The 20,774-nt window shown below is 43.2% G+C and overlaps 19 protein-coding genes across 19 annotated transcripts; 7 read left to right on the top strand and 12 right to left on the bottom strand.

The window, feature by feature from the left end:
- Positions 1–138: 138 nt before the first annotated feature.
- Positions 139–510, top strand: HK407_01g02360 (uncharacterized protein; the record flags this gene model as incomplete). Its single annotated transcript, XM_060420236.1, has 1 exon — positions 139–510. The coding sequence occupies one exon, from the start codon at positions 139–141 to the stop codon at positions 508–510; it is 372 nt and encodes a 123-aa protein (XP_060277798.1).
- An 82-nt stretch (positions 511–592) lies between these two features.
- On the bottom strand, positions 593–1,834 carry HK407_01g02350 (uncharacterized protein; the record flags this gene model as incomplete). Its single annotated transcript, XM_060420235.1, has 1 exon — positions 593–1,834. One exon carries the CDS (start codon positions 1,832–1,834, stop codon positions 593–595), a length of 1,242 nt encoding a protein of 413 aa, XP_060277797.1.
- A 127-nt stretch (positions 1,835–1,961) lies between these two features.
- HK407_01g02340 (uncharacterized protein) lies at positions 1,962–2,618 on the bottom strand (the record flags this gene model as incomplete). The annotated part of the gene is made up of 1 exon (XM_060420234.1): positions 1,962–2,618. One exon carries the CDS (start codon positions 2,616–2,618, stop codon positions 1,962–1,964), a length of 657 nt encoding a protein of 218 aa, XP_060277796.1.
- Positions 2,619–2,901: 283 nt separating this feature from the next.
- Positions 2,902–4,302, bottom strand: HK407_01g02330 (uncharacterized protein; the record flags this gene model as incomplete). The annotated part of the gene is made up of 1 exon (XM_060420233.1): positions 2,902–4,302. The coding sequence occupies one exon, from the start codon at positions 4,300–4,302 to the stop codon at positions 2,902–2,904; it is 1,401 nt and encodes a 466-aa protein (XP_060277795.1).
- A 61-nt stretch (positions 4,303–4,363) lies between these two features.
- On the bottom strand, positions 4,364–4,717 carry HK407_01g02320 (uncharacterized protein; the record flags this gene model as incomplete). Its single annotated transcript, XM_060420232.1, has 1 exon — positions 4,364–4,717. One exon carries the CDS (start codon positions 4,715–4,717, stop codon positions 4,364–4,366), a length of 354 nt encoding a protein of 117 aa, XP_060277794.1.
- A 95-nt stretch (positions 4,718–4,812) lies between these two features.
- Positions 4,813–6,342, top strand: HK407_01g02310 (uncharacterized protein; the record flags this gene model as incomplete). Its single annotated transcript, XM_060420231.1, has 1 exon — positions 4,813–6,342. One exon carries the CDS (start codon positions 4,813–4,815, stop codon positions 6,340–6,342), a length of 1,530 nt encoding a protein of 509 aa, XP_060277793.1.
- Positions 6,343–6,578: 236 nt separating this feature from the next.
- Positions 6,579–7,139, top strand: HK407_01g02300 (40S ribosomal protein S1; the record flags this gene model as incomplete). The annotated part of the gene is made up of 1 exon (XM_060420230.1): positions 6,579–7,139. One exon carries the CDS (start codon positions 6,579–6,581, stop codon positions 7,137–7,139), a length of 561 nt encoding a protein of 186 aa, XP_060277792.1.
- A 155-nt stretch (positions 7,140–7,294) lies between these two features.
- HK407_01g02290 (phosphomannomutase) lies at positions 7,295–8,215 on the bottom strand (the record flags this gene model as incomplete). Its single annotated transcript, XM_060420229.1, has 1 exon — positions 7,295–8,215. One exon carries the CDS (start codon positions 8,213–8,215, stop codon positions 7,295–7,297), a length of 921 nt encoding a protein of 306 aa, XP_060277791.1.
- Positions 8,216–8,316: 101 nt separating this feature from the next.
- Positions 8,317–9,354, bottom strand: HK407_01g02280 (glycerol-3-phosphate dehydrogenase; the record flags this gene model as incomplete). The annotated part of the gene is made up of 1 exon (XM_060420228.1): positions 8,317–9,354. One exon carries the CDS (start codon positions 9,352–9,354, stop codon positions 8,317–8,319), a length of 1,038 nt encoding a protein of 345 aa, XP_060277790.1.
- Positions 9,355–9,457: 103 nt separating this feature from the next.
- Positions 9,458–9,751, top strand: HK407_01g02270 (putative DNA-directed RNA polymerase II subunit RPB11; the record flags this gene model as incomplete). Its single annotated transcript, XM_060420227.1, has 1 exon — positions 9,458–9,751. One exon carries the CDS (start codon positions 9,458–9,460, stop codon positions 9,749–9,751), a length of 294 nt encoding a protein of 97 aa, XP_060277789.1.
- Positions 9,613–10,140, bottom strand: HK407_01g02260 (uncharacterized protein; the record flags this gene model as incomplete). The annotated part of the gene is made up of 1 exon (XM_060420226.1): positions 9,613–10,140. The coding sequence occupies one exon, from the start codon at positions 10,138–10,140 to the stop codon at positions 9,613–9,615; it is 528 nt and encodes a 175-aa protein (XP_060277788.1).
- A 238-nt stretch (positions 10,141–10,378) lies between these two features.
- Positions 10,379–11,053, bottom strand: HK407_01g02250 (proteasome subunit; the record flags this gene model as incomplete). The annotated part of the gene is made up of 1 exon (XM_060420225.1): positions 10,379–11,053. One exon carries the CDS (start codon positions 11,051–11,053, stop codon positions 10,379–10,381), a length of 675 nt encoding a protein of 224 aa, XP_060277787.1.
- A 114-nt stretch (positions 11,054–11,167) lies between these two features.
- Positions 11,168–12,907, top strand: HK407_01g02240 (DNA mismatch repair protein; the record flags this gene model as incomplete). Its single annotated transcript, XM_060420224.1, has 1 exon — positions 11,168–12,907. The coding sequence occupies one exon, from the start codon at positions 11,168–11,170 to the stop codon at positions 12,905–12,907; it is 1,740 nt and encodes a 579-aa protein (XP_060277786.1).
- A 103-nt stretch (positions 12,908–13,010) lies between these two features.
- HK407_01g02230 (acetyl-coenzyme A synthetase) lies at positions 13,011–14,903 on the top strand (the record flags this gene model as incomplete). The annotated part of the gene is made up of 1 exon (XM_060420223.1): positions 13,011–14,903. The coding sequence occupies one exon, from the start codon at positions 13,011–13,013 to the stop codon at positions 14,901–14,903; it is 1,893 nt and encodes a 630-aa protein (XP_060277785.1).
- Positions 14,904–14,980: 77 nt separating this feature from the next.
- On the top strand, positions 14,981–16,171 carry HK407_01g02220 (phosphoglycerate kinase; the record flags this gene model as incomplete). The annotated part of the gene is made up of 1 exon (XM_060420222.1): positions 14,981–16,171. One exon carries the CDS (start codon positions 14,981–14,983, stop codon positions 16,169–16,171), a length of 1,191 nt encoding a protein of 396 aa, XP_060277784.1.
- A 21-nt stretch (positions 16,172–16,192) lies between these two features.
- On the bottom strand, positions 16,193–17,398 carry HK407_01g02210 (uncharacterized protein; the record flags this gene model as incomplete). Its single annotated transcript, XM_060420221.1, has 1 exon — positions 16,193–17,398. The coding sequence occupies one exon, from the start codon at positions 17,396–17,398 to the stop codon at positions 16,193–16,195; it is 1,206 nt and encodes a 401-aa protein (XP_060277783.1).
- Positions 17,399–17,450: 52 nt separating this feature from the next.
- Positions 17,451–18,050, bottom strand: HK407_01g02200 (uncharacterized protein; the record flags this gene model as incomplete). Its single annotated transcript, XM_060420220.1, has 1 exon — positions 17,451–18,050. One exon carries the CDS (start codon positions 18,048–18,050, stop codon positions 17,451–17,453), a length of 600 nt encoding a protein of 199 aa, XP_060277782.1.
- A 91-nt stretch (positions 18,051–18,141) lies between these two features.
- On the bottom strand, positions 18,142–19,371 carry HK407_01g02190 (uncharacterized protein; the record flags this gene model as incomplete). Its single annotated transcript, XM_060420219.1, has 1 exon — positions 18,142–19,371. The coding sequence occupies one exon, from the start codon at positions 19,369–19,371 to the stop codon at positions 18,142–18,144; it is 1,230 nt and encodes a 409-aa protein (XP_060277781.1).
- Positions 19,372–19,480: 109 nt separating this feature from the next.
- Positions 19,481–20,641, bottom strand: HK407_01g02180 (eukaryotic peptide chain release factor eRF1; the record flags this gene model as incomplete). The annotated part of the gene is made up of 1 exon (XM_060420218.1): positions 19,481–20,641. One exon carries the CDS (start codon positions 20,639–20,641, stop codon positions 19,481–19,483), a length of 1,161 nt encoding a protein of 386 aa, XP_060277780.1.
- Positions 20,642–20,774: the final 133 nt, after the last annotated feature.

The raw sequence follows: 20,774 nt of genomic DNA, 5'->3' as shown, positions 1-20,774 counted from the left end.
ATGTAATTGATGCATCGTATTTTTGAATAATCAATCAAATCCGGTTGTGAGGCTACTCTACCTATTGCTGAACCTGCCATTTGCAACTTGTCTATCTCTGAGTTGAAAAGTATATTTAGTAAAAAGTGTGTTTCTTTAATGTGTTGTGGAAATTTGTGCTTTTTGGTTGTCGGCTGCAGAACAAAGTCTAAGAAGATAGATAAGCCAGAAGGATATCCAGCAGCACCAAAAAGGATCATCTGCTCCCATTGCGGAAACATGGCAGATTCTGAATACAGAAGGTATAGCTACAGGTGCCATCTTTGCTTTATCCCATGCCTTCCATGCGGACGAAGCGATCCGTATCTTGCATGTGTTGCATGCGGAAGAGATCTAGGAAACATTGGCGATCATAGGTGCAGCAATTGTGACGTTGCAACCACGTATGAAACAAACAACTGCCCAAACTGTGGAGCATCAAAACGAGGAGGTGCATCAAGTGGGGGATATAGAAGATTAGACACAAGATAGCATAGTCGTGGCTAAACTCTCGCAACATACTCTATTGATTAAAAACTTTAATCGATATTCTCTGAAAACCATCAACCGTTGATTAGCTTATTCGCGCCATATCTATCAGTGTTTTTGTTGTTCCCACAAGAACACCACATATAAATATTATTGCAAGAACGCTAACTGCTGTAAAAAGCGTGATTTTCTTCGATGTGACGATATAGCATATGTACGGGTGGTATGCCAGAAGTGGTGTCATTCCAACAACTACAAGTGCCAAGTAAAAGTGGAATGCACCAAATACCTCGTTGAATAGCACCTGTATGAAAATCATCCCAAGAACTGCAAGAGACAACAGCAGTATCTTGTTGTCGTCCTTTGTATTTGCCAGATTCTTAAACGACCCAATAAACACATCAAACTGTATTGCAAACATTGCCACACACACAACAGGTATGCATATGCACATTATGCTCGATGTAAGGCAGTACTTGTCAATCGTGTATTCCTTTAGGTAATCGTTCAGCTTCGATGATCTCAGAAACACAAGTTTCAAGATATCCAGAGAGTTGTTGGCCGTCCTCATCCACTCTGCAGCATACACGAATACAAGGAGCAGTATAGATACTATCGATGCACTTGCAATCGCCACATACTTATTCAGTTCCCTGTGTCTTGACTCATTCACCATCTTCACTCCTCCTGACACAAACTCCATCGTGTACAGCGTAACTGCAGTGATCCAGAAAAACGACGATAAAGAATCGTCTTTCACATTGTCTTGCCTGTGGAAAACAGAATTCACGCCCAATAAGTAGCACATGGCCAGCATTATTGCCATAACCAGCGTTGCTACTACAGATACCGCAAGAAACGTCTTCTTGAAGAACGTAGACACCACATATATCGTTAGGCCCACAAGTGCCAGACCTAGTCCAAACAGAATCCTATATATGGAGATAGAACCTCGTATCTCCTCCATAAACGGAAAACGCACAAAAAGCGTGTTAATGAACACATCCACTGTAATAAGCAGCACCGTGTATTTCGAAAGAAGTACAATCACCTCCGCTGCATCAGACAGCATCTTAGACACCCCCCTCGACATGTCTCCTAGCGTACTCATCTGCTCCTCATTTCGCTTTTCTTTCATATATCCCACTATGTAGATTGAAAGCCCCAGCAGTATGCCCGATGCAACCACGCTGTATGCATAGTAGTCACTGCCAATGCTCTTCGTGAGATATGTCAGAGACAAAAATACAGGTACTAGGGGCGACGTCCCTACTATTTTGTATGCGTCTCGAAAGACTTTTCCCGACCGGCATAGCACACCTTCCATATGTTTTCACGTTCGCTCAGTAATAAAAGAAACATGAAACATTGTTGCATTGCCGTTTGCAGCTTGTTTCACTTTGTATGAATATCTAGCATAATGGCATCACTGTTTATTCAACAAACCATGCTCTTTATTTCAAGGCAGTAAATCCAAGAAGATGTAAGTATATATCATCAATCAGTAATGAGTGCTTTTCTGTAAGTAGATGCATCTTGTTCATCAGCTCCTTGGTTACACTCCACTTCCTTCGGAGCCCCTCCTCTACAAGCCAATGAATCGCTGCACAGTTCTTAAACGTCCCCTGCTTCAGTATCGCTTCGAAGAGTTTCTTCTGCTTGCCGTCAATAACATCAAAAACTTCGCTTTCCTTTGCTCTATAGCATCTGACAAGCATCCTAAACAGCTGGCTATAATTGTCTGTGCTCAGCAATATCTCTACCGCTCTTACATTCATGTTGTTTCGTAGACACTTCTCTATTTCAATGTTTTGAGCTTCTTTCAGGTTCTTAATCTCCAGCTCCTCATTCGCCACTTTTAGCGAATCATCTTCAAAAAACGCAATCGCTCCATTTCCACCACTAATAAGCCCTGTAATCCCTAACAATGCCCACACCTTGTCTCTATGCACTCCAATGTTCATTTCACACACTTTTTTCTTGACGTCCCACACCTTCATCTCTCCTGTTGCACAGCTAGTTACCAGCTTCTCGCCATTCATCCAAAACACCCCTTTCAGTACCCCGCTTCTATGCCCATTAAGAATCCCTACACACGAAAAAGTGTCCATTTCCCAGAGCCTTACTGTGCTGTCTGCAGAGCACGTTGCAATCAGCCCTTCTCCAAAGCTCACACTCCAAACACCCTTTGCATGTCCTGATAGCACATGAAGAACTCGCCCCCCAAAATCTAAAATCTTCGCTGTCTTATCCTGGGAACATGTCGCTATCAATCTTCTTTGCTCGTTCACCTCAACTCCATTTATCTCTTTATCATGAATCTTCTCCACATACACACTTTCCTTATAGTCCCATATCTGAAGAATTTGGTCACTTCCCACAATCACAAAAATTTTACTGCCCACTCAAGCTGTTTCTCAGTGTCTTCATCCTTCGCAAGCAAACCGTCTTGCTTGCTCTGTTACTACTGCATTCAGACTCAATCCGCCACAAAATCGCCGTCTTGTCTTTCGACACACTCATAAGAAAGTCTCCGTAAACAGACAACGACATTATTGCATCCTGATGCGCTACAACAATCTCTGCACAGAACGCATACTCCCCAATACGCTCGTCTGCAACTGCATATCTAAGTCGCCCACTGTTGGTTGCAACAAACAGCACATCATTCCATTGCTTCATGTCCGTTATTTCGTCGTTGTTTCCAATTACACTTGCCGTCGTCTTCATGCTATCATCCACAAAAAATATTTCCTGTTCACTGCTTACAATCACGCCTCTCCCTATACTTTCAATAGCCATTCCATCCTCCCCGTCACTTTCTCCTTTCATCCATTCCCTCATATCACATGCCGTCTTTCTTTTTTTTGCCTCACTGAGCATCTTATTCTCATCTTCAGAGCCACTCTCGTCCTCATAGCAGTCTCCGCTTTCTTCGTGCAATCCATTTGCATTCACAGAGCTCGATGGCGTCATATGCATTCCACTGTCATCCTCTAAACTCATTTCCTCTCTTCCGAGCCTCACACATTTCACCTCTCCCTCATCCTTACCTGTCAAAATGTCGCGCTTCATTTCCAATCTCCCGTCATAATCATGCACATACATGCTCCTTCCCCTGCAAACATATACATGCTTCTCATCTCCCGCCATCCTGTCACACTCAATTCCCAAATCTACCCTCTTCGGTACATTTTCCCACTTTGTCAGTATCCCTTGCCTTGTAACACTATACACAATTCCTCTATTGTATGCAACGCCAACTATTTCCGGCTCTTCGCATCTCCTTTGTATCCTTCCATCGCTGCTTATCCACAGCTCGTTGCAATCCAACGAATATACTGCATTTCCGGCCTTTCCAAGCATGTATACTGGATTTTTCATTCTGTAAGCCCACTCCACTTTCTTATTTCCCACATCAACTTTCGAAACACTGCCATCTATCCTGCCAACAACCACTGTGAGTCTTTCGTTCTCAGATCCAAGTCCTTCGCTCGTATCAATAAACATCGCGCACACATCTGCTTTCGATGTGCAAACTACATCCTTCACCTCTCCACTCGCAAGATCATATATAGTTATGCTTTCCGTACACACCACTAGTATCCTATCCTGCACATCAAAGCAGCTGATGCGTCCGAAAGGAATCTCCCTGAGCACCTTAAAAGTATCCATATCGGTCTCAACTATCGATTGATTACATTGCGTATACAAACATCTTCCTTGCACCTTTGGAATGCCATGTGTAAGTATCGGCCTCAGCTGTCTCTTCAGTGAAAAATGCGCCTTCATCATTTACTTAAATGGGCTAAAATTATTCGTCTGCCTCTTTCAATTACTCGGCACAAATGTAATTCTAAGCACAGCATACAAGCCGAAATCTATTGTACAGCAAAAAAATCACACATTTGCTGCCCGAAAAAACATTACTGTCGGCCATGCCTTCTTCCTCAAGAACATAAACTATCTCGCATTCGCTGCAAACCTTCTTAATCTCCTCATTGCTTTCTGAAGCATCAAACACCACGAATACCTCTTTGTCAATAGCACCAAACAACTTCCAGAGCTCAGGTATCTTTCCACAAAAGTCAAACACTGCAATCTTTGCATCTATACTGCGTATGTAAGATGCATGGTGTGCAATATCTGTTGACTTCAGGTGCATAATGGCTTTACTTATATAGTAATCGTATATGTCCACAGGCTCCATCGATTCGAACCCTGTATTCTCGTTGCTTTATGCATGCAATGCTCATATTGTTTGTGTTGCAATAGCAGCAAACAGGCCGTAAACAATATGCCCTGATGATTCCAATCCTGTATGGCTCGCAGACAGGAACTTCAAGGTATGTGTGCAGACTGCTTGAGAAGGCAGTTGTATATGGTTATAGCAAGCATACAATATATAATTTGGACAACTTTGAAGCGGGTAAAGAAGATACAGCACAATGCATTGTTCAGTCAATCGATGAATTTGGCATAGAAAGGCTCCTTGATGCAAACGTTGTAGTGTTTGTGTGCTCAACACATGGAGACGGCGGAGAGCCTTTCAACATGTCCAGGCTCTGGGAATTTTTATCCAGAGATGATCTTCCAGATGGTATCCTATCACACCTGAGGTTTGCAGTCTTTGGGCTTGGAAGCTCGACGTACGAAAAGTTCAACTACTGCTCAAAAAGGCTGTTCAACCGACTCGTAATGCTGGGTGCAACACCAATCATCAGCAGAGGAGAGGGAAATGCACAGGACAAAGACGGCTTTCTAACAGGTCTCAGGCCCTGGGCTAAGGAGCTGGTTAAGTGTTTGCATACGCTTGAATCTGACTTCCAGATGAGCATGGATCATCCTGTGCCTGAAGAGTATGCTGCCAGGCTGATCGAAAAAAGCACACTGACACCAAGCGACCACCATCAAAGAATAGTTGAGTTTGTGTTTGACATTCCTGAATACAAGGAGTTCTGTCCAGGAGATTGTATATCCTTTCTTCCAACAAACTATAACTATGCTGAGTTCATGAAATACAACCAAATTGAAGATGGAAAGCATGCAGGAGTAGACGCAGAGTCTATTATCAAGAACACAATAGACTTCAACTCACCGCCAAGACAAATATTCTTTTTTGAGCTCAAGCACTTTCTAGCAGGAAAGCAATGCAACGAGGAGCATCTACAAAAGATGGACGAAATTGCAAATAGCTATGATTTGTACTACAACTATGTGCACAAGCCTCGGAGAACAATGTTTGAAGTTCTGAAGGAGTTCAACGTGAGGGTGGACATCAGGTTTCTCATCGACTTTGTGCCCAGAATATATCCAAGATTTTTTTCGGTTGCAAGAATCAATGGATTGTATCGCATCACCGTGTCGATGGTAGAATATTACACTTCGATTGCTGAACCTCGTAGAAGCATTTGTTCGGAGTATCTTTCAGGTCTGGCAATCGGAGACAAGGTTAATGTGGATGTTGGCAGAAGTAATCTATATTTTGAATCAAAAAAGCTGTTGTTTCTGTGCACAGGAGCAGGAATAACACTTGCAAGGGCATGCATCAATGAATTCAAGGACAAAGAGATTGTGGTGTTCTATGGATTCAGACATCGAAGCAAGGACTTTCTATACTGTGATGAGTGGAAGAAGCAGAATGTAAAGTTGTTCTGTGCAGCGTCTAGAGACGATGGAGTTTATATACAGGATGTGTTTAAGAAGCATCCAGTTGATGGGATTGATGATTACCTGGTATTTGTCAGTGGAAACTCAAGGTTGAACAAAGAGATAGAGCAGGTGCTTGGAGAAGTGTATGGGAAAAAGATTGTTTTTCAATCGGAAACATGGTAGTGCTCACTTGAAGATGATGGAGCCCACAAAGTAAAAAATTTGCATTACCCCTAGAATGGTAAGTGAGGACTTGACGAGAAGTTAATTTATAGGCAATACAACCACCTGGATCGTATGTACAAGCAAACAAGAGAGGAAAAGCAAAGAAGGTTACCCAGGATGCATTTTTGAGGAAGGAATGGTACACGCTGAGGTCGCCGACGGTTTTTTCAAACAACGTGAATGGAAAGACACTGATGACGAAGTCAACAGGGAAGAACTCATACTTGAACATGATTGGCAGAAGGTACGATGTGAACCAGGCGGATCTTACCGGAAACAACGACGATTCACATAGGAAGTTTTTGTTCAAGGTTGGAGATGTCAAAGGGAACGAATGCATAAGCTTTTTTGACGGAATGGAAATAACGTCTGACAAGCAGAAGGCGATGATCAAGAAATGGCATTCACTAATTGAGGCAGAGAAGGATATTGTTGCTAAGGATGGAAGTATATTCAGAGTGTTTACAATGGCAATTACGAGAAGAACGCCGAATTACATCAAGAAGACCTGTTATACAAAGAGCTCTGAGGAGAAGAAGATCAGGAAGGTGATGGTTGATGTGATCACCGAAGAATTGTCTGGAATGGATGTGCAGAAGATCATGAAGAAGCTTTCCAACGAGACGATTGGCAAGAGGATCGAGGAATTGGGAAGTGAGATTTTCCCGCTTCAGAGCTGCTGCGTCAGAAAGGTCAAGACAATCAAGAGCTATCAAGCATCAGCCAGCCAGGATGCAGTTGAAATGAGGAATTAAACGGCACTGATCTTTAATATGTTAGTTTGCTTATGGATGGTTGCGTGAAACTATCATTATAAATGCTTGCGCAATTCTTAGATTGAATAGAAACGCTTTATTTACTTTTCTGCAAGCTGTATTTTGGACTGCAGCTACAATCCTCATATGCATTTCTACAGATCCCCAAGATTCAGCTCTTTTAACTTCTGCTTCACTTTTTCATATGTATCCTCCGGAGATTTCACTCCTGTTCCGTGGACATCCTTATGGCTGTATATCTCATAGTCATTTCCCCCCTTCATAATCATATCTCCAAAGAAGTAGATGTTGCTGATGCCTTCTCCATTGATGTGCTGTAGACAGTATGTCTTATCCCATCCTTCAGGAAAGCAGTCAATCGATATCTGTCCGCCTATAGAAAACACAAGCTTGCCATTTTTGAATCTTGACTGCATTGCCTCAACCATCTTCTGCCTGTGCCCTTCTTTCTTGTCAAGATCAAAAAATGCATTTCTCTCTGCTCTGCTGCAGTTTCTTCCAATCGGGCTGATGTTGATCATAGAGTTGCGATACTCAATGAATGTTCCTCTTTTGATCGGAATGTCCATTTTGCTCAGGTATTCAAGCACAAAATTCACAAACTCCTTGTAAAAATCTTCTCCAATCACATCAATGATCTTTTCCTGTGATGACAACGCCCCGTTCTTGTAGAAACTCACTCCATTCTCTGGAAAGCCGTAATCAAATATGTCCAGAATGTCTTCTCCGATTTGCTCCTTCTGCTTCTCAAGATCAGACCCGCCCACGAATCCAATGCACACCTTGTTTCTTAGCGACTTGAGCATATCCAGCATCTTCTTAGATATCTTCGCCCTCGATTCAGAAAGTGTTCCGTCCACGTCAAACAAAAAAATCGTCTTCAGGTCCTTGCCCATACACTGCTCTGCCAGCTCTGTTTTATTATACTGTGTTTCAAACACACTAATCCCAGAATATTTGCAATGCCCAACCAAACACAACAATATACCAATAGATACCAGTGCATCCTTAGGATTGATGGATGCTTGACAGCAGAAAGGTACAAAACACATCATTAATGATTGTATTCATCCTCTACAATAGCATGCAGAGCACTAAATGTCTACAAAGTTCAGTTTTAATTATTCAGAGCACTGGTGATAGTGATGCCATATCCTCATTTTTCTATAGACTCTGAAGAAATACATTCTAGAATTGCATCATAGGCGTGGCCTTCATAGCATATTCTGTAAACAGTGCTCATAAGGGGGAAATCGTCAACTCTGTTCTGCTTCCTCAGATAATTGAAGACAATAAAAGCAGTCCCGGGCCCCTGCAGCTTCGTATAGCACATCGTTTCTTCTGCTTCATTTAGCTTCAGTCTCTTTTCTGCCATCATCTTTGCACAGCTGTAGTTCCTGCCTTCCATGCACGACACAAGAAGGTCTCCTATCCCAGAAGATTGGAACAGTGACTCAAGAGTGGCCATCGGATAAAAAAACTTAAAAAACTTTCTCATCTCTGCAAGCCCTCCTCGGAATATTGCTACCTTTGTGTTGCTACAGTATCCTAGCCCCTCTGCAAATCCATATGCCATGGCAACTACATTCTTCAATGCTCCAGATATCTCTACTCCGTACACATCCTTTATTCTAGTCACTCGATATGTGTAGCTATTGAAAAGCTTGTATATCACATCTGCTGCATCATCATCAATGCATCCCAATGTTGCCTCACTTATCATATCTCTTGCAACTTGGTTTGCAATGTTCGCCCCCATCACCACACTCACGCTTATATCCAGCATTTTATGTATCACTCTGCTCACTAGATCTATATCTCCATCCTCGGTACCTATGAATCCCTTTGTCAGAGACACTCCAATGCAACTGCTTTTTACCAATCCTCTTAGAGGTGCAATCACATCGATGTATTGGTGAGGCAATGCAAACACAAGCACATCAGAGTCTGCAAGACTGCAGAGATCACTCTCCGCCCTCAGATTCTCCGGTAGATGTATTCCAGGCAGGTACTTTGGATTTACATTTTCGCTGTTGATTATTTCATTCAAAACCCTTCCTTCAAATTCCTCGTAGCATCCCCACATCCTGACTTCATTGCTGAATATGTTGCTTTCCATTGTGCTGATCGCTATCAGCCTTCCTATCGTTGTTCCCCAGTTTCCGTTTCCTATGATAGACACCTTCTTCGACATCTATGCTGTTTGTTTGGGGCTTACAGGTTTTCTAAAATACTGTACACAATGTGGGAGGCGAGTTTGGCATGCATCCATGTCTAACTCCTCTCAACCCTTCGGAATGCCAGGGCAAAGCAACGTGCTGATGAGCTATGTGGGAAGCACACGCAACACAATCGAGCTCAAAATATACAATGAAGCACACACGCTTGGAAGCATGCTGTCTGAGATGCTCCTTGAGGACAAAAGATGCCTGTTTAGCGCATACAGAATAGATCATCCCACAGATAACCACTTGCTTCTGAGAATCACGGCAGAACGAGAATGCCCCGTGAAGAATCTACTGTTGGACACACTTAGGAAAATAGAAGAAGACACTACTTCACTGATCTGCCAATTCAAGGATTTGCAGTGATTGTGCAGTCGCATCACATGAGTTGCTGCAAGCCACAAACAGGAATAAATCTTTTTTATTTCAGGTATTACAATTCTGAGTATCATCATTTCTGCAACTTCGTCTCCGGCAGTATACTCAAAGTCCCTATCCATGCTATTGAATGCAATCACACATACCTCCCCTCTATAGTCGCTGTCCACTACTCCACCAAATGTTCTTATTTGTGTTGGCTGGATTTTTGCAAAGTACGACTTCTGGATCTTCATCATGAATCCAACGGGGATCTTTGCACCATGTCTCGCTTGAATAATACCAGACTCTCTTGCAAAAAGCTTGTATACACCGTCTGTGCATACAGGCATCTTCGCATCTCCGACAGCTTTCATTTCAATGCATTCGTGAAACATCTGGGCATTTACCTAAGCAGTTATATTCCAAGCTAATTCAATTCGCACGTATTCACTGTAAATCTCTCTGGCATATTCCCATCGCCCAATCAATACCATTCTTCATTTGTAGCTATTCAACGCTTTATAGGCATAGGCATTTACTAGTGCATTGCTTACTTATAGAATAGCCATCTGTATTTGTGCCATAAAATAAAAAACTCCAGTATTAAGAGAATATAGCATCTGCCTCTCGGGTTTATTCAAACACAATCTCGTCCTCTCTGAAAGCAATGTCCCAATTCGTTGGTATTCGATAAGCTTCCGAAATATGAACTCTTTGTGCATCTGCATATCCTATCTGTATCTCATTGGATGCACTGCAGTCCCTGTAAAAAAGAATCTTCATTGCTTCCTCAATCAGGCCTATGCCCTCTTCTCTTGTTATCTCATTCTCCCTTCCATCCACCTTGCTCCTCAGAAGTGGAAGAACAAGATGTGCTCCTATTCCTGTACATATCACATTTGAAAAATAGAAGTTTCCAAGATGATCCACACACCCAAGTGTTTTTTGATCGGCCCGCCCATCTTCAGTGCATACTGAGTCAACACCCCCGACACAAACATTCAAGTTCAATGGGGCCATCCTGCTTCTAGCAGAGTACATCAGCCTTTGGATCATCTTGTAGTATCCATGCGAGTCGATTTTTCTCGGATCCTCTTCGGTAAGCGTTTCCAGTGTCTTCTTCAAGTATTGCATGTCGCTTATCTCTCCAGAAACACCTATAAGCGTTTGGTCTCCGATCTTGAATATTCTTTGCAGTCCTGTGTACTTTGCAAGCCGACCGTACGATCCTTTTGTGTCTGCACCCATAAGAACACCGTCCTTGTACCTGAGAGAAACAACCGTGGTGCTTGTAACAAAGTTCCTCATTTCCGGGGTATTGCGAATGTTTACACTCAATGATTTCAGCGTGCCAGGCGTAATTATTCCTAGCCAGTAGAGGTGGCATGGTGCACATCTGCATTCATGCATGCCCTTGGCTTTATGGCAATAAAGAAACTTCCAGACGATGTGATAGCAAGAATATCTGCCGGAGAGGTGATTACAAGGCCGTTTGCAATCCTGAAGGAAACAATCGAGAACTCACTAGATGCACATAGCACACACATAACAGTCAGAATAGAGCAATACGGGCTGTCTCTTGCTGTTGAGGATAACGGCGAGGGAATAGGCGAGAGTGATTTTGGAATGTTGTGCAAACAGTATTGCACATCGAAGATCACGAGCGAGGATGATCTTTTTTCGTTGTGCTCGTATGGGTTCCGCGGAGAGGCACTGTCTTCAATAAGTAGGTGCTCTAAGGTAAAGGTGCGGAGCAAGAAGAAGCAATCAGAAGTTGGATATGAGGCAGTCTATAATGATACAGAGATGGTGTCGATCAGAGCAGTTGGGATGAACGATGGAACATGTATTGAAATCAAGAATGTTTTTTACAACAACAAGCTTAGGGAAAAGCACTTTCTGAAGTACAAGGATGAGGTGAAGGAGATGATATGGCTTGTAAGAGCGTATTCGGTATTCAATAATAGTGTATTGTTTACACTGGTTGTTTCAGGACGACCTCAGGAGTTCGCAGTTAGAAATGATGGAGGCGGAGAAAATTGGTATGCTGAAAGTGTGCTTTATCATGCAAGCTCCAATTTTCGCTGGAGCAAACGAATGGTGGACTCCAAATTGGCTATGCTGCAAAGCATGTGTAAAATTAAAGAAAGACTGACACACAATGTCGGAGACAAATACCTTGCTATTTTTTCTGAAGGAAGTGAAGTGCACAGACAGAGCATGTTTGTTCTTTTTGTGAATGGAAGGCTAGTATCGAGTAGGAAAATGAAAGAAGCGGTTTTTAGAGTGTATAAGAAGATGATTTCTGAGGACTATCATCCGCTGGTGTACATAGAGGTGGAAACAGCCAAAGACAAAGTAGATGTGAATGTGCATCCGTGCAAAAAAGAGGTCGTGCTTTTTGATGAGGAGTCAATAATAAGCGATATATGCAGGTGTGTTGAAAGTGCATTGAGAATAAGCGATCATGTGCCTAAGGAGGTAAGATACTCGCTGAGAAGTAGCCAAAGTGAAAGTGGGGGTTCAAAGGTGTATGCAGATCCGATGTCGCAATCGATTGATGAGTGTTTTGAAGAGGAATACACGATGAATACAAGATCTTTTATGCTGGAATCGCTTGCTAGGATGGTGGAGGAGATTGTTGATGTCGATACTGAGTTTTTCAGGATGCTGTTTTATGTCGGAATCAAAGACAAGGACACTGTTCTTGTGCAATACAACGCAGCGCTATTGAATTGCAAAACAAAGCACCTTCTGAAGGAGTATTTCTGGCAAGCATTTGTAAATGGGTTTGGAAATTTCAAGCGAAGAAGCGTTAGCATTCCTATACGTGCGACTATTGCAGATAGAATGAAGAGGATGCTTGATGATTATTTCTGCATACGAGTGAGCGGTGATGCAATTGTGAGTCTGCCTGATATTTCTGGAGTGTGTATCGATTGCCATAGCCTGTGGAGTGACTTTTGTGTCGAGGAGGGGCCTGAGTATGAGACCCTAGCGAATGTAATTGGAAGGTTATCTGCGATATATTCTGAGGCAGAGATGAATCAAAAGCTATTTAATTGCATGAAAAGGGAAATAAAAGGAACGAGGGCTGCGCTTGAGTGTTTTGGACTGGTTGTTACGCTTAAAGAGCTCTACAAGAACTTTGAGAGATGCTAAGGCAGCAAGCTTCTTAGAGCGTTGAAAAGAAGGAGACAATTCACAGCCAATGGGAATATACGTGGTATAACGATATTAAATATCAAATGAGCAAGCCCTCAAAATGGATAGAGGGGAGTATGAGACACTATATGCCAGATCTGTAGAGGACAATGAGGGGTTTTGGAAAGAGCAAGCAGAGAGGTGTTTGGTGTGGGACAAGATGTTCAGTAGAGTGCATGAGGGCCCGTTTGAGGAATCGAAGTGGTTTGAGGATGGCATGCTGAATGCATGCTACAACTGCATCGATAGACATGTGGAAAGCAATCCGGGCAAGATTGCAATTGTGTACAATCGAAATGATGGGAAATCCGAGTCGTACACTTTTAGAGAGGTTCTTGATGAGGTTATGAAAATAGCCACTGTGATGAAGAATGAAGGGCTTTGCAAAGGAGATACTGTTGCAATACATATGGCAATGTCACCTCAGGCTGTTTTTTCGGCCTTAGCATGTGCACGTCTTGGATTGGTTCACAATGTGATATTTGGGGGATTCAGTGCTGATAGTGTTGCGCTTCGCCTAGAGGACTCGAATGCCAGGCTTCTGATTGTGCAGGACGCAGTAGAGAGATCATCGTCTGTTATAGGCTTTCTTGGGACCACAAAGGATGTTCTCTGCAGAAGGCCGATCCCCGCACTTGTGTTTAATGTGCATTACACAAGAGATAATATAATGAGTGAGTTAGGAAATATCGAAAGCAAAGTGATTGTCTGGTCGGATGTGATGAATCAAAGCGTGGAGTATATTCCGTGCGTTTCTGTTGGTGCAGAAGATCGAATGTTTTACTTGTACACCAGCGGAAGCACTGGGAGGCCGAAGGGAATTATCCACACAACTGCGGGCTATCTATTGTATGCAACGCTTACATCTAAGGTTTGCTTTGATTTGAGAGAGAGTGATGTGTTTGCATGCACAGCAGATGTTGGATGGATAACGGGGCATACATATGTGATATACGGGCCACTTTCTAATGGAGTGACCACGGTTGTGTTTGGAGGCACACCTGTGTATCCATCGTATTACAGGCTCTTTGAGATGATTGACAGGCACAAGATAACGCAGCTGTATACAGCGCCCACAGTCATTCGAACGCTTAGGAAGTATTTTTCGACGAATCCTCTGCAGCATAGCTATGACTTGTCGAGTCTGAGAATACTCGGGTCCGTTGGAGAGCCTATCAATAGAAAGGCGTATACATGGTTTAGCGCGAATTTTAACAACTGCCCGGTGGTGGACACATATTGGCAGACAGAATCAGGAGGAGTGCTTATTGCACCGATTCCATTTGTGGTGGATAAAAAGCCTGGATGTGCGTGTCTTCCGTTTTTTGGGCAGGATGTTTTGATCGCGAAAACATCGTCTAGCCAAATGAATGTTAGTGAGGCTGAATCTAACGAGCTGGGGCACGTACTTCTCCGGATGTCTTGGCCAAGCATAGCAAGGGGAATTCTTGGCGACTTTGAAAGGTTCAAGAATGGATATTTCTGCTATAATGGATATTACTTTACTGGGGACGAAGGATACAAGGATTCTGAGGGGCATGTGTGGATTATGGGAAGGGCTGATGATGTAATAAATGTGTCTGGGCATCGAATAAGCACTGCAGAGATGGAGAATGCAGCATGTATGGATCCGTGTGTGGCAGAGTCTGCTGTTGTTGCAGAAGATGATGAAATAACAGGGCAAGCGCTTTGCTTCTTCGTAGTATTGAAGAGCAGGGAGATTTCTGACGAAAAGGTGAAAAAATCATTGAGGGGAACACTGAGATGCAAAGTTGGAAGATTTATAAATCCAAAGAGTATTTTTGTGTGTAAGGAGATTCCAAAAACAGCAAGTGGAAAGATCATGAGAAGAGTTCTCAGGGCGATTTTAGTGGGAGAGCCAATAGGAGATGTTTCCACCTGTATCAATCCAAGTGCGATTGAGGGCCTGAGGGAAGCAATGTTTTCAGAGTAAATTAAAGAGTTAATTATGTAGCTTGTGCGAGATGCAGAATGATATAGCAATGAATGGCCTTGAGGGCATATTTGTGGATGAATACAATGGTAAGTGCTAGCAGGGCAGATATTGAGGGCAAACGAGTGTTTCTACGCGTGGACTTTAATGTCCCGGTGTCCGGATCGAAGGTTCTTGATGATTTCAAAATAACATCTGTGATGTCCACGATTAGGTATATTCACTCAGCAGATCCAAAGCGCATTGTGATTGGAAGCCATTTTGGTCGACCGAATGGAAAGCATGTTGAGGAGCTTTCGCTAAAGCCTGTTTACGACGTGCTGAAGAAGATTGTACTTGATGAGTTTGGTGCAGAATTGTTTTTTTGTGAGATGTCTGATTTGAGTGGAGTTGGTCACACGTGGGTTTTGCTAGAAAACCTCAGGTTCTATGAAGCAGAAGAAAGCAGTGGTGACGAAGCTGCATGTGCTGAGTACCGGAGATTGTTTACAAATAGCATGGATGTTGCAATTATAGACTCATTTGGATGTCTCCATAGAGAGTGTGGATCTATTCAAAGGACTGGATTGCGTTCATTTCCTGGTGTCTTTATGCAAAAAGAGCTAGAGTTTGCCGAGAGTTTGCTGCAAAGAGACGTCGACGTGATGATTCTTGGCGGGAAGAAAGTCTCTGACAAATCAAAGCTGCTGATGTCACTGGGAAGAAGAGCAAAGTGTTTAATTATTCTTGGTGGATTGTCTTATCCGTTCTTGAAGTACAGATTGCACAAAGAGGTTGGAAATAGCATTGTCGATGATGTCTCTGAAAGTACGATTCAGATGATATGTGATGTGCTCGATAGTAATCAAACAGAAGTCATCCTTCCGATTGACTTTGTGGTTGTTGATAAAGGCAAAGCCCAGATAATGAACGAAATACCATCGAGTGGATGTGGGCTAGACATAGGGCCTGCAACCATCCGATTGGTACAAGAAAGAGTATCTATGGCTGAGTCTGTGTTTTGGAACGGCCCACCTGGTGTTTTTGAACAGCACGGCTTGTCTGATGGAACCAGAGCACTTGTTGGCATTCTTGAGAGCATGAAGACGAATGGAAAGAGATGCCTTTGCGGGGGAGGAGAGACATCTGCAGCAATCAGGATGTTTGGAAAGTACGAGAGCTTTACGCATGTATCAACTGGAGGCGGTGTTTTAATGAAATTTCTGAGTGGCGAGGATCTTCCAGGACTAGAATTTTTAATGCATCAGCCGTATGCTCTCAATATCTAAGGTACAACTCCATCTATGCTTCTAAGGATTGTCTCTTAGAACATCCTTGCAGTATAATATACTTGGCATTCTGGATGAGGCATCATATGAAATAAAAGCCATTCCATCACGAAAGCTTGGGCATGAAATAAATGTTATCTCATCAATGGAAGATATGAACGGATAGAAGTCTTGGCCCACAACAACTATGTCTGGAATGCCTTCAATGTCGAGGTTTGATATTCCAAATGGGTTGAGGCTTTGCTGCGATAGCATGGCCCTTACAAATGAGTCGATGTACTCAGTCCCTATGAATCGTCCCCGCTCCCTTGACTTGAAAATATCGTCTCTGATAACGCCTATTGAGCAATGCCTGGTTTCTATGATGCATGGATTGCTGGCCATTTTAATTGTATCTTTATATTCACCGGGCAACGGTATCTCTTTAGGAAGAAATGAAGAATACAGGTCGTTTGCATCCGGGCATACAATAATGTCTGGCGTTCTTGAAACTGCGCTGTTTGTCTTAAGCCCGTTCATGAAGCATGCGTATGGAATGGATAGGCACTTTTCTGAGGAAAGCTTCCCCATGATTACAATCACATCGACGGGAATCTTCGTTATAATCTTCCTTAGGATGCTGCCATTCATCTCATTGAGCCAAAACTCGGAAAAAAACAGAATTCTGAGGCTTTCAACCGGCAGGACATGCTTGACTGTATTTCTCACCTCAATGCTTGGGAAATGCGTCTCTGTTACTCCAAAGGTGCCTTTAGAAGCATATCCATCCAGTGCAACAAAAATGTTGTCACAGAGAAATGCATTTCCGTTACACATGCTCATATCAAGCAGAACCGTGTCTCCATCATCCTCTAGAACTTCATTTCCTTGCTTATCTCTGTAATAGCATCCGAATATTGTACAGAGCTGACCGTCAAGAAGATATATCGGTGTGATTTCTTTTCTTATTCTTTGCTTGAGTCGCCTATACCTGTGCATGTAATCTGCTTTTCTGTACTGCTGGCTAACTATGGTGTATGGAGTCTGCATGCATGTTTTTGCAGACTCGATGATTTCCCGGAACAGCCCTAAATCGCCCATCTTGGGCCCATTTCTTCGTTTGTACTCCGCAGAGATGTGCATCAGCATACACTCATCTGTGACCCTAGCGTTTAAATATGCCAGTGCATCTGAAGAAAGCAATATCCCACTGTTTTTGGTCAATTCTTTGTATATCTTTGCCTTCATAGCCTTGGGGAGGCGTTTGATTTTGACGATGTTGTTGGGTGCTTTGAAGTATTTATTTGGATTTCTTCGACTCGTTTTCAACTTGCTCCTTGAGTGCATTGTACTTGTCGAGGATGTTGAAGTACTCGTTTTGGTTGTTTCTAAGCTGTTTGATCAGCATGTCGCCCGAAACAATTTTTGCATTCAAGCTGCTGACCTTGTCCTCGAGCTGCCTGATTTTTTCCTCGCTTCTTGTGCTTTCGCTCACAATGTCTTCAACATACTTCTTCTGATTCATGGATTGCTTCCTGAGCAGGAGTGCAGACTCCTCCTCTTTGAACAGCAGAGACATCATCTTGATGAACATTCTGAATATCACTGCAAGAAACAATGTAAACCCAGTCAGGTACAGATTGCGTTCTGCTTGATACAGAACAAACGGATTGGCATATTCCTCGCCCGTATAAATCTTATATGCCGAGTCAACAAACATCACAAGAATCATTGCCAGCAACACATATAAAATGTGAAGAATTCCTCGGTACAGCTTCGATGCCATAAACACCCTAAGAATGCTCTTCTTCAAGCTCTTCGACACAGGAAGCAGCATAAGCGTAAACACACTCATCTCTACAAGCAGTACTGCCTGGACAAGGCTTGTCGTAATTCCCATTTGTGCTAGCAACCAAAACAATCACACCAAATCCACACTCTGAAACAAATCAAGCTGCACCATCAAACACATCATACATTTTTAATCACTTTTATTTCTCATCTGTAAACTCAAGCTCATCAATAAGGCCTTGCCTCAATCCAACTAACTCATTGCGCATTCGCTGTATAGACACATTCATCTCCTTATATGCGCTCATTTTCATTCGGATCTTTCTAAGAGCCGCCTCATATATAACATCCATAAGCCTCTTGATCTTTCGTCTTTCCAGATCCCTCTGCTCAATCGCCTTGCCCACTCCTGCATCAAGCATGTGCCTCATAACCTTTTCTTGCGAGCACTTTCCAATGTGCATCATCGCTGCTTTCGAGCACGCAGATGCAACACACGGATGCACAATCGCACACACAAATGCAATCACACACATTATTGGATTCTCAGCAGTCACAAACAACGGCCCTATCTCCGAAAACCCACTCTTAGGCAGTGCATTCTCCAGAATCGGGATCCTCAAAAAATAAAAAACGCACTCCTCCTTAGACTTTGTCTGCACATGCTGGCTTACAAGATTCCACTCGTCTCCATACATGTTGATTCCTTCAAGAAGACGTAGCTCCTCTTCTTTCGACCACATGCTTTCAACCAGCAGCTTATCTGCAGCAAAAAAATCAGATCTCAGCACATCATCAGCATAGGCTCTCTCATCAAAGCACTTCCTACACTTAAATATCATGCTCCTAGTAAAAAACGCCGCTTCTTCTCCACAATCACATCTCAACTGCTTCAAGCATGCCTTATAGTCAACAGATCCCACTGATGCATCTCCATTCACTCCTTGCTTCTCGGTCACAGCATGATTGCCATCGCTGATTCCTCTTGCTCTATTCCTCATTGCTTCAACACTGGCTATTTCTTTCTCAATCAAGCTTCTATAATTTATCAGTTCCCATCTCTCAACAAACGCAAATATCTTCACAATTTCACAAAATCCAATATCATTCGTCTCCAACGCCTTCCCAAGCGTCATCGGCCTGTACCCGCCTTGATATTCCCCAACAATTGCATCCCTTACACGCACATATGTGTCTTTTCCAATCACACTTACAACCTCGTCCATGCTGATCTCCTCCAATGAGCTTATCTCTCCCTTTCTGTACCATTTCGGCTCCTTCAATGCATATGCCCCATCATCATCAACCGCATTAACTCCTGCATGCATTCGAAACGACCGGGCATATCCAGGCGGAACGGCATTCGGCCTCTTGCTTCCATATATCTCCTCAATCTCCACGCTCTCCTGCAACGGGAAGATGTTTTCCATCAGGGTGCTTTCTAACAAAATTAAGAGCTAACAAATTTATTCAAGCTCATCATCTCGCACACTCGCTCTTGCCCTGCAGTAGCTCATAAGCACCATGTGAGCTTTCAATCTAGAATATCTCATCGTCATCAACCGATGAGTAATCATCTTCCAAGTGGTCGTCAACATCAACCCTATACCTCAAAATCCCGCCTATTCCTCCAAATCCTTCCACAAACTGCGTCCCTTCAGAGCTTTTGTCACTCACAAACACAAGTGTGCAGCCAAAGCCCTTGTAGTTCTCTGCAATCCAATCAACAAACATCTCCTCGTCCTTCACATCAGGGAGATTCTCGTAGACAATCAGTGTCTCAACCGCACCCATGTCCAGGCAGTGCATCGTCTCTCGCATTGTAAAACAGAACTTCCCACTGTCTGTGTTTATTTCGTTCAGAAAGCCCTGTATCACCTTCTTCTCCTTCGAAAGCTTCACATCCTTGAGAACATCCTCGCACAGCTCGACTGCCTGATTCAGTCCGCCCTCTCCCCCGTAGTTTGTGTCGACAGACTTAATCACCCCTATTCTACTGTCAAGCACCTGAGCCAGCTCGTTCTTCAGATCAGACTGCCCTGCAAGAATTATGCCCTCTACATTCATCACGCAATTTGTCAGAAACAAGTTCACAGCTATCTCGGCCACCTTCTTGACATACGCATTCCTCTTCTCAACCCTGAGACGTGCAAACCTCACCGAGGACTGCCCTCCTCGCCCATGCTTCTTCGGAAGATCCACGTGGATTTGCTGTAGAATAGTCTTCATATTCCCCTGAAGAGTTGCAAACATCGTTGTATGTCCATCAATCACAATAAACCCGTACTTCAGCTCATCCTCAAAAAGCGAAAGCAAATCATCAACATGGAACTTTGAATCGCACATATACAGCGACGTATTCACAGGCTTTATCGGCTCTATCCCCACACTTACCTTCTTCTCCTTGTTCTGGTCCATCAGAACAGTTCCGACAAATATCCCAAGCCCGTTTGGCGGTGTCTTCGTATACTGCTTAAGCTTGCATTGTGCAGATGTTATTGCTCCAAGAACACTCAGCCTGTTCACTCTGGATTTTATATTCGATGCTGTTCCATATTCATCGGTAAGCATCTTCGAGACCCTTGATATCTGGTCCCTAGGCGGAATAATAATAGATATCATCGACGTTCCGTTTCCCCTACTATCACGAAGATTTCGAAGAAGTTTCTTCATCCTCCACATCTCCACCTCGTCAAGCATCTGCCGGGGAGTCGCAATTATTTTTATGCAAGGCGCTAATGCCGTGCTAAGCTTCTACCTGGCTATTCCACACACATGATCCGCAAAACATCAAGAGCACCGCCAAACAATAAATATCAACAAAACTGGCTCA

The sequence above is a fragment of the Ordospora pajunii genome (assembly GCF_021821965.1).
Source record: "Ordospora pajunii strain FI-F-10 chromosome Unknown Cg_01, whole genome shotgun sequence".
NCBI classification, from domain to species: domain Eukaryota; kingdom Fungi; phylum Microsporidia; family Ordosporidae; genus Ordospora; species Ordospora pajunii.
This window is presented reverse-complemented; position numbering and strand designations above follow the sequence as displayed.